This window comes from Nomascus leucogenys, chromosome 9 (assembly GCF_006542625.1).
Source record: "Nomascus leucogenys isolate Asia chromosome 9, Asia_NLE_v1, whole genome shotgun sequence".
Lineage (NCBI taxonomy): Eukaryota > Metazoa > Chordata > Mammalia > Primates > Hylobatidae > Nomascus > Nomascus leucogenys.
The window spans coordinates 114,488,494-114,499,534 of NC_044389.1; the positions used below are offsets into that span (position 1 = coordinate 114,488,494).

At 44.6% G+C, this 11,041-nt stretch overlaps 1 protein-coding gene across 2 annotated transcripts; it reads right to left on the reverse strand.

Moving 5' to 3' along the window:
- Positions 1 to 4,259: 4,259 nt before the first annotated feature.
- On the reverse strand, positions 4,260 to 7,977 carry LOC115836742 (pre-mRNA-splicing factor CWC25-like). Of its 2 annotated transcripts, XM_030819382.1 has the most exons (3): positions 6,957 to 7,977; positions 6,680 to 6,904; positions 4,260 to 6,625 (listed from the first exon to the last, which is right to left on the reverse strand). In XM_030819382.1, exons 1-3 carry the CDS (start codon positions 7,014 to 7,016, stop codon positions 6,176 to 6,178), a joined length of 735 nt encoding a protein of 244 aa, XP_030675242.1. In that variant the 5' UTR covers positions 7,017 to 7,977; the 3' UTR covers positions 4,260 to 6,175. The 2 variants fall into 2 exon arrangements, with proteins under 2 accessions (XP_030675242.1, XP_030675243.1); XM_030819383.1 differs by having other exon boundaries at positions 6,680 to 7,977.
- Between the last annotated feature and the right edge of the window lie 3,064 nt (positions 7,978 to 11,041).

Consider the following 11,041-nt stretch of genomic DNA (forward strand, 5'->3'; position numbering starts at 1 on the left):
AACGGATGCAGGGAGCATGGGATGGGGAGCACAGATGGGTACGGGGAGGACGGGTGCAGGGAGCATGGGATGGGGAGCAGAGATGGGCACGGGGAGCACGGGTGTGGGGAGCACGGGTGTGGGGAGCATGGGTGTGGGGAGCACGGGTGTGGGGAGCACGGGTGTGGGGAGCTTGGGTGCAGGGAGGACGGGTGTGGGGAGCATGGGTGCGGGGAGGCCGGCTGCCGGGAGCACAGGGTATGGAGAGCACGTGTGTGCTTCCTCTGCTCCGACAGATGCTGCCGAGCACGTACTCTGTGCTCAGATGGGTCAGAGCCTCAGTGCGTCTTTTTAAAAAAAAAATCTTTCTTTTTTTAAAGATAGGACTTCTGTCTTCCTGGTGGCCCCTTGTAGTCGATACTCTTTTAAGCCTGCTTTTGCAGAGGAAAGCTGGGAAGGATGGCCTGTATAGGTTCCAGTCTGGGCATATCTGGAAGAATGGCCCATTTTAGGTTTGAGTCTGGTGTATCTGGGGACATCTTTGAACTTCCACTCAGAGTTCCAGAGCCACCTGTAGGGGCTCCCCAAACGTCTGCTGGGACGTTCCCCTCTGCTCGGGGATGATGGAGAGAAGGACCTCACCCTGCCATGACCTCTGAGGTCCTCCTTCCTGGAGGGCAGTGCCTTGGTGGCCATTGTGTGCAGGAGGCTGGGCTGGCACCTTCGGGCTATGCTCTGCAGCGGGGGCTCGTGACATGGGCATCCTTGTGCTCTGCACTGGGACTGGTGATGTGGGACATCCTCGTGCACTGTGGACCACGCGGGGTGCACATGAGCCAGGCAGCTCCTGGAATTTGGAGCCTGGCTCTGTCTCAGGCCACCCGCCTGTCTGTGGCACTTCTGGGGGATTGTGGGGACTGTATGAGTCTGTGTCTCCACCCTCACTGGCCGGACACCTGTGCCAGGCTGGGGCTTTATGAGATATCACCATCCCCTGTTCTGAGTTGTGTGAATATTTATTTTCATTACCTACTCTCATAAGCTTTCCTTTTTAAATAAAAAAATCAGAGACAGACTTTGAAGTCCCCTGGCCCCACCCTTTGTGGACCTAATGGTATTGCAGAAATTATGGCTTCAATTATGTATAATAACTGGGACTACTTTAAAAGTAACATAAACGAGCAAGGTGGAGTGGCCATTTCAAGCGATACATCATGCTGGATTCTTAAGTGAACATTATCAGGCTTTCAATGCATTTTCTCTTTTTATTTACTTTGGAGAATATAATGGATGCTCAGAAGCTGTTGGGATTTAATAACAGGAAGTCATCCTTAAGGAGCTGTTTAAGCGAGGGGGCAGTTGGAGTAAATGTAAGTCATGAACACACACCTATTCCAAACCAGACAAATAAAGGCTTCAATTGTGCTGGGGTTGAAACTTGGTGGCTAGTGTGTCTTTCCTGCCCACAGTGACTGTGGCAGTGCTGTGGGCAGGAAATTCTGGAAACAAGACTTGGTGCCAGTGGTAGTTTTGTGGTGATTCATTTGCTTTCAGCTCAAGTGACTATAGTCTTATTTGCAAATGGCTAGGTCTCCACCAATGGACCACAACACTGACATAGGACAAATGAGAAATAGCACTTGGGTTTTTAACAATTATTCTTTTTAATGGACACATTATAGTACATATCTATGGGATACAGCGTGATATTTCAATACATGTTTATCATATGTAATTAGCAAATCAGGGTAATTAGCATGTCCACCATCTCAAACATTTGTTATTTCTTAATGCTGGGAATCTTCAAAATCCTCTCTTCTAGCTGCTTGAAAATATACAATAAATTGTAAACTGTAGTCACCCTACAAGGCTATAGAACACTAAACCGTATTTTTCCTAACTAGGTGTAATTTTGTATCCATTAGCCAGGGTAGAATATCATTTTCCTCATAGAGATCTTTAACCCTCTTGGTTAGATTTCTTCTGAGGTATTTTTATTTTTATATTTTTGTAGCTAAATGGGATTGCTTTCTTGATTTCTTTTTCCACTGGCTCATTGTTGGTCTGTAGAAATGCTACTGATTTTTATATGTTGATTTTGTATTCTGTAAGTTTACTGAATTTGTTTATCAGTTCAAAGAGATTTTTGCTGGAGTCTTTTTTTTTTTTTAATATATAAGAGCATATTGTCTGAAAACAGACAATTAGAGTTCCTCCTTTCCACTTTGGGTGCCCTTGATTTCTTTCTCTTGCCCGATTGCTCTTGGCTAGGACTTTCAGTACTGTGTTGAATAGGAGTGGTACAAGTGGGCATCCTTGTCTTGTTACAGATCTCAGAGAAAAAGCTTAGTGTTTCCCCGTTCAGTATTATGTTAGCTGTGGGTTTGTCACATATGGCCTTTATTGTGTTGAGGTATGTTTCCTGCAGTGCCTAGTTTGTTGAGAGTTTTTATCATGAAGCAGCGTTGAATTTTATCAAATGCTTTTTCTGTATCTATTGAAATGATCCTATGGTTTTTGTCCTTAATTCTGTTGATGTGATGTAGCGTGTTTATTGGTTTGTGTTTGTTGAGCCATCCTTGCATCCTGGGATAAATCCCACTTGATCATGGTGTATAATCTTTTTGATTTGCTGTTGGATTCAGTTTGTTAGTATTTCGTTGAGGATTTTTGCATCCGTGTTCATCAGGCATATTGACCTATAGTTTTCTCTTTTTATTGTGTCCTTGTCTTATTTTGGTATCAGGGTAATGCTGGCCTTGAAGAATGAACTTGGCAGAATTCCCTCCTCTTCAATATTTTTGGAATAGTTTGAGAAGAATTGAAATAAAAATTTGTACAATTCAGCTGTGAAGCCACCTAGTCCTGGGGTTTTCTTTGTTGGGAGACTTTTTATTATTACTTAGTCATACATGTTACTCATTATTGGTCTGTTTAGGATTTTCATTTCTTCTTGGTTCCATCTTGGTAGGTTGTACGTGTCCAGGGATCTATCTGTTTCCTCTAGGTTTTCCAATCTGTTGACATATAGTTGTTCATAATAGTCTCTAGTGAGCCCTTGTATTTCTGTGGTATCAATTGTAATTCTCCTTTTCTGTTTCTAATTTTACTTATTCGGGATTTCTTTTTTTTTTCTTAGTGTAGCTAATGGTTTGTCTATTTTATGTATCTTTTCAAAAAACCAACATTTTTTCCCATCTTTTTTTTTTTAGTTTAATTTTATTTAGTTCTTCTTTGATCTTTGTTATTTCTTTTCTCCTACCACTTTTGGATTTGATTTGTTCTTGCTCTTCTAGCTCGTTGCAGTTCATTGCCAGGTTGTTTATTTTAAATCTATTTTTTAATGTAGGAGTTTATTGCTATAAACTTTCCTGTTAATACTGCTTTTGCTCTATACCACAGGCTTTGATATGTGATGTTTCTGTTTTCATTTGTTTCAATAAATTTTTAAATTTCCTTCTTAAATTTCTTCATTGATCCATTGGCTATTCAAGGGCATATTGTTTAATTTCTATGTATTTATGCAGTTTTGAAAGTTCTCCTTGTTGATTTATAGCTTTATTCTGTTACAGTCTGAGAATATCCTAGATGTGATTTCAATTTTAAAAAAATATATTGAGGCTTATTTTGTAGCCTAGCATGTGGTTGATTCTAGAGAATGTTCTGTGTGCCGAGGAGAAGAATGTGCATTTTGTATCTGTTGGATGAAATGTTCTGTAAATGTCTGTTAGGTCCATTTGGTCTATACTGTACTTTAAATTCAATATTTTGTTATTTTCTGTCTAGATGATCTCCAGTGCTGAGAGTGGGGTTTTGAAGCCCCTACTATTGTTGTGTTAGTGTCTCTCTGTCTCTCTCTCTCTATATATATAAATAAATAAATAAAATAAATAAATAAATAAATATATATATGTATGTATTTGAAATGGAGTTTTGCTCTTGTTGCCTAGGCTGGAGTGCTGTGGTGCAATCTTGACTCATTGCAACCTCCACCACCTGCGTTCAAGTGATTCTCCTGCCTCAGCCTCCCGAGTAGCTGGGATTACAGGCATGTGCCACCATGCTCGGCTAATTTTTTGTATTTAATAGAGACAGAGTTTCGCCATGTTGGCCAGACTGGTCTTGAACTCCTGACCTCAGGTGATCCACCTGCCTCCACCCCCCAAAGTGCTGGGATTACAGGTGTGAGGCACTGTGCCCGGCCTCTCTCTCTATTTATATCTACTAATATTTGCTTTATATATCTGAGTGCTTTGTTGTTGGGTGCACATATATTAATAATTGTTATGTCCTCTTGCTGTGTTGGTCTCTTTATCATTATATAATTACCTTTTTGTCTCCTTTTTACAGTTTTTGACTTAAATTGTGATTGATCTGAAATAAATATAGCTGCTCTTGCTCACTTTTGATTTCCATTAATGTGGAACATGTTTTTCCATCCTTCATGTTTAGTCTATGTGTGTCTTTACAGCTGAAGTGAGTTTTTTGTAGGCAGCATATAGTTGGTTTTTCTTTTTTTAAATCCACTCAGCCAGTCTATATCTTTTAATTGGGGTGCTTGGGGTTATTTTGCTGTTGATATCACAGTCCAGACATTAAGATTTTCTCACTTAGTTACTTGTACACAAATTAATATGAAAAGGAAGTAGAGTTTTTCTTTTGTCTCTTTGAAGATAGTGGTGGATTATTATTTTGATTTCCATACAAGCAAGGGACTCACCATGCCTGTTGGAATTTTAGAATTTCTTTCCTGTTATTAGGAACAGCAATGATCTGTAATGGGTTCCTGGAATCCTCCAGTGATGGCCTGAATATCTTAAAAGTTTCCTTTCATGTCTCATTTTCTATTTCTCCCCTAGTAGCCATGCACCCGGGGCAGGAGATGGCCTTGCATTTCGTTGTTTTCTTGACGATTTGTTAGGTTTATTGTTTGACACAGTTAGGATTCTGGATAAAATCAGCCCTTCTGGGAAGTGTGTAAGTCAAACAGGGACGTTCTGGTGGCGTTATACAGGTTTCCCATGCCCCATGAGTACAGGAGTGGCTCCCTGGGGAAGGAGTATGGGCACATGATGGCTGGGAGCCATTCTTGGATGGCCTCATCTTCTGCAGGAATTCTCATGCAGGGAGAAGAAGCACACGGCAACTGAGCTGGTAGGGATTCTGCTGATAGTTTTGATTCTTATGATTTGCTCTTGAAAGGTGATTTGGGATGAAGAGCAATATTGAGAATGCTGACATTCCTTGAAACAAAGATATAGAAAAAATCTTATAATTGCAGGGTGCCTTGTCGTTTTCAGCTGCTCTCATGTGGATCCTTTTTCATCCTTCTGAAATGCTTTCCCAGGAGACAGCATTGTTCTCTTTGTACAGATGAGGAGACTGGGTTTCAAATGGTTAGGAATTCATCGCATGCATTGGAATCTCTGGATTCCTGGAACATTTCTATTCAAGTATAGACCACGTGGCCTCTAAAGGCTGGCTCACTCTTAACACCAAGATTGGGGATCCAGCCTCACCTCTGGGGTGTGTGGCAGGAGCTCCACAGCCATCCTGGGTGCCCTGGGGTGGGGTGGCTGAGCTGTGGCAGCCCCTCCCAGCTGAGCAGCAAGGCCGGGGAAAGCTCATTCCATTCCCCTTGGTTCTAACCAGGTAGAGGCTTACACTGCACATATCCTTAGCTGGGAACCTTTAGAACTTTATATTTAAAATCTAATCTGTGATCCAGGGGGTAGATACATGGGTATTCACTGTATAATTCCTACATTTTTTGTACATTTAAATTTTTTTTATGTGTGTCATGGATGACAAAAGAAATGCAACCCCTCTAAGTTAGCTTTTCTGTATAGCACCTTCTAGAATCAGGAGGCTGGATAGGGTTTGGTTTCATCAGAAATCTTACTCTTTCTGGTCAAGAGACAGCACTATTAAATTCTTGGTTGTGTGGTTTCTGGGAAAGAAATATTCTAAATGAGTTCCAGGAATCACCTCTGTGGCGTTTCTACAGGAAAAGTGACCACTCTTGAAGCTTCGCTGTCACTCACAAGAATGATCGTGACGGTTTCTAGGCGGTCGCCAGCCAATCTTTAGTTCTTTTATGCAGAGTGCTTTTATTCCAAGTGAAGTGCCCTTCTGTTTAATGGTGACCTCCAGTTATTACAGGGATTGCAGCCACATTTGATGGACGTGATCCTGCTCATCTCTGGCTCCCCAGCTTCGCCTCTGGGGCGGGTGGCGGGAGCTCCACAGCCATCCTGGGTGCTCTGGGGTCGGAGTCCCTAGTGGGAGTGGACGGTGCATGGCCGGGACGTTCCTGTCCGATGTTCCACACTGGCGTGCGTGCGTCTCTGGCCTGTTTCCTCCATCTGTGCGTCTGTGGCCTGTTTTCTCTGTGCGTGCCTCTGTGGCGCGTTTCCTCCTTCCATGCGTCTGTGGCGTTTCTTCCGTCCGTGCGTCTGTGGCATTTCCTCCGTCCGTGCGTCTGTGACGTTTCCTCCGTCCGTGCGTCTGTGGCCTGTTTCCTCCGTCCGTGCGTCTGTGACGTTTCCTCTGTCCGTGCGTCTGTGGCGTTTCTTCCATCCGTGCGTCTGTGGCATTTCCTCCGTCCGTGCGTCTGTGACGTTTCCTCCGTCCGTGCGTCTGTGGCCTGTTTCCTCCGTCCGTGCATCTGTGACGTTTCCTCCGTCCATGCGTCTGTGACGTTTCCTCCGTCCGTGCGTCTGTGGCCTGTTTCCTCCGTCCGTGCGTCTGTGGCCTGTTTCCTCCGTCCGTGCGTCTGTGGCCTGTTGCCTCTGTCCGTGCGTCTGTGGCCTGTTTCCTCTGTCCGTGCGTCTGTGGCCTGTTGCCTCTGTCCGTGCGTCTGTGCCGTTTTCTCCATCTGTGGATCTGTGGCGTTTCCTCTGTCCGTGCGTCTGTGGCCTGTTTCCTCTGTCCGTGCGTCTGTGGCGTTTTCTCCATCTGTGGATCTGTGGCGTTTCCTCTGTCCGTGCGTCTGTGGCCTGTTTCCTCTGTCCGTGCGTCTGTGGTGTTTTCTCCATCTGTGGATCTGTGGCGTTTCCTGTGTCTGTGTGTCTGTGTCCTGTTTTCTCCGTCCACGCTGGAGGCCGTCGCTTCTCTCTAGTCGTCACTTACTGATCGTTCCCTGTGTGGTGAACCTGTGTCAGGCGTGTGGTGTGTGTCCCCTGTGTGGCAGGGGTTTGTGTGACACACAGGGACACACGCTCAGGGAGCCGCAGGGATGGGGTCATAGCCACGTAGCGGAGCCCTCGGTCTGAGGGGCTTGGTGCCCACCCAGTTCTTCCCGAAGCGGCCTCGGGGCAGATCCCAGCTCTGCTTCCTCTCCTCGAGGCACCTCATGAAGTAAATTAAGCAAATCCAAGGTAGGAAACAGTTTTGAAATGAGACCTGGTTTCAGGTGTGTGTGGTCATTTCTCTTTACATGTTTACTTCATATACCCTAAATGATATACTTTTCCACCTGGTATAACAATTAATTACCAGCCATCACTGGTACAAAATTCCATGAAGGATATTTGAGGAGGGCATAGTCTCAAAAACATGCTTTATTTTCACAGCCGTGATTTGCATGATAAAGCTGTCAGGACTGTGACCTTCTTTTGTTATCTTATTTTTATTTTTAGACCCTTGAGAGGAAGTTATTTAGTGATTACTTAAAATTGTGAAAATAACCTAATGATTAGAGAATCTCATTAGAACAAGTATTATATGTTCTGTTCCTTATGTAAATGAAATCATCTTAATCCAGGCCAATGTTGGCAGGAATGGTTGCATTTAAAATGGGTAAGATGTTTATGTGATGTGCAGCCCTCCCCCTGTATTGTCCCTGGAACATTCCAGAACATCCATCTCAATTCTCACTTGTTGACACCCTACCCTGTTTTGTGATTATTCTTGTTTGCATCAGAATTTTGAATCCACGTACCTGAGATGATACTTACATATGCGTGTACACATGCATGCATGTGCGTGTGTGTATGAGTGTGTATGTGCATGTACGTGTGTGCATGTGCACGTGTATATGCATGTGTGTATGTGTGTGCATGTGCATGTGTGTATATGTGTGCCTGTGTGTACGTGTATGTGTGCGTATGTGTGCATGCATGTGCATGTGCATGCATGTGCATATGTGTGTACATATGTACACATGTGTACACGTGCATGTGTGCACATGCATATGTGTTCACGTGCATGTGTGCACATGTATGAGCATATGTACACGTGTGTACACGTGTATGCGTGTGTATGCATGTGTGTGTGCACAGATATACCTTTTCCTTTCATACAGGCTGTTTTGAGTATTGCTGTTAGGCAGTGACAACTTTCCGTTTCCTTAGTCAGAAAATGGGTAGCTCATCATTAATAAAGATGAGCATTTGATATCAGGAATCCTTAAAAACAATGGAAATTGTCATATTAAATAAATAAATTCCAAAAAAAGATAGTGTTCTGTAGTATGTGTTTACATTGAACTTTCTTATAAACATTGGTATGAATGTTTCCCACTTATTGGAAATCTCATGACTAGTTTAAGCCAAAACGTGGAATATTAATTCTGTCTTCAGATCACTTTTGCATATTTATGATTGCTCTGTTCTGCTGTTCTGGAAGCTCTGAAAACCACTCGGTCTTACCCTAGCTGGTGCCACGGTTGTGAGAATTCAGGGAAACAAGGTGTTTGCCAGTTTAAGTATTTTAGATCTTAAGCTGCCTCTTTACCTGCATCATAAACCAGTCTTAAAGAAAGACACAGTGTGACTTGTAGTGGATTATATCAGTTTTATTTTCTGGCTGAATCATCACTCTACATTGTGAATTAATATTTTTCAGCTCATCTTCATAATACAGGGAGGTTCTCCAGTGTTGAGTGCAGGTTCAGTGAAAGCCCTAACACTGTTACCACGGACTTCAACGGACTTGTTTTCTGAGGTGATAACCCTGGAGTCAGGCATTCAGTGTCCGCCCATCACTTGGTTGCGAGTTCTCGGTCCCCTCTTGCTCTCCTCCCCCCTGCACCCTTGCTTCTGTCTTGTCTTCTTCGTGACTCATAGGCCCTCTGTAGATGGTGTGTTGGGGGCCGGGGTCTGCTGTGAATCTTTGATAACCTTGGGAAAGAACTTTTTCTTTGGAGCAAGACCCCTCTCAATAAACTTCCAATAGCCCGAGTATCGTCTGTTGTGTGAACTATTTGTGGAAAATGTTCAGCATTTTTCCTTGGATTCTGGCTGATCTTTCTCCACCTGCCAATTTCTCCTCAGTTTGCCGTGTCTGTACCATCACCAACCCTATTCCAGCTGCGGTTACTTGTAAAGTAATTGAAGCAGAGCTTTGCAGACGAGAGAGCGTGTGTCGCCCCCCGAGTTCCCTTCCTGGCCGCTGAGTGTGAGTTGTGTTTTGTTCCGAGGGATGACTCTGAGGCTCCTGGCCTGTTTTGGAGCACTGCACACCAAAGTGGGTGTAAAATGAAAAAAGGGTTTATACTGTATTATTGTAATTCATGGAGCGAATGCATGTTGTGTTGTGCACATGTGTTGTATGTGTTGTATGAGTGTGTTGTATGTGTATGTTGTGTTGTGAGTTGCATGTATTGTGTGTATGTTGTATGAGTGTGTTGTACATGCATGTTGTATTGTGAGTTGTGTGTGTCGTGTGTGGTACGTGCATGTTGTGTTGAACATGAGTTGCATGTGTTGTACGTGTGCTGTATGAGTGTGTTGTATGTGTATGTTGTGAGTTGCATGTATTGTATGTTGTATGTGTTGTGTTGTATGAGTGCATTGTATGTGCATGTTGTGAGTTGCATGTGTTGTGTGTTGTGTGAGTGTTGTGTGTTGTATGAGTGTGTTGCATGTGCATGTTGTATGTGAGTTGTGTGTTGTGTGTGCTGTATGAGTGCATTGTACATGTGTGTTGTGTTGTATGTGTTATGTGTGCTGTATGCATGTGTGTGTTGTACACGTGTTGTATTGTGAGTTGCATGTATTGGGTATGTGTTGTATGAATGTGTTATAAATGCATATTTTGTGAGTTGCATATATTGGGTATATGTTGTATAGGTTGCATGTGTTGTGTGTCTGTGCGTTGTGTGTTGTCAGTGTTGTATGAGTACGTTGTACGTGCGTGTTGTGTTGTATGTGAGTTGCATGTTGTCAGTGTATGCGTTGTGAGAGACGGGGCATCCACATAACTGCTCCTTAGCGAGTCCTGCCTTGCAGCCCCTTCTGAGCGTGCGTCCTCCCGAGTAGTCTAGAAACAGCAGCATGTTTGCCTCTGCCCCTCCCCAGGAGGCCTCAGCCAGGTCCTGCGCTCAGCCCGCTGTGGGCCGTCTGCCTCTCTTGTCTCTCTCTCATGGTCCTCCTGCGCCTCCTCCCAGTCCTGAGTAGCTGGGATTACAGGTACCCGCCACCACGTCCGGCTAATTTTTGTATTTTTAGTAGGGATGGGGTTTCACCATGCTGGCCAGGCTGGTCTTGAACTCCTGACCTCAAGTCATCCGCCTGCCTCAGCCTTCCAAGGTGTTGGGATTACAGGCATGGACCACCGCACCCGGTCCGTCTGCCTTTTAGTTAGAACCTGTATGTTTTAGGTTTTAAGTTTCACTTTTCCAGGTCAGAGCAGTAGTGTTTCTTTTTCGTGGTGTTGCTGTGAATGTCCGTTATGATTAGGAGACTGGGTGGGTGCCCTCTCCCTGGCGCTCGGCTCTTTCAGATGAGGCGGGGGTCAGCTTGGCTGCTTATGATTTTGGGGGGCACTGCTTCTTGGGGCAGCTTGCCGGCCGGGGGCTGCCTGTGGTATTTCCTGGGGAGCTACATCTGTCCCTGTAGGCCTGGGGAAGTAGGCGGGCCCTGACTACACGCCTCAATACACGTGCCTTCCACCGGCCCCCAGGCCCACGTCCAGACCCCAGCTGTGTCCTGTGGTAGCCTGTTCAGCTGCTGCCACCACGGCTATTGGACTTTTAATACCTGTGCGCAGACAGGCCACGGGCAGACAGGCCACGGGCCGACTTCGTTGGCTTTGCTTATCCCGAGTTCCATGTTACCTG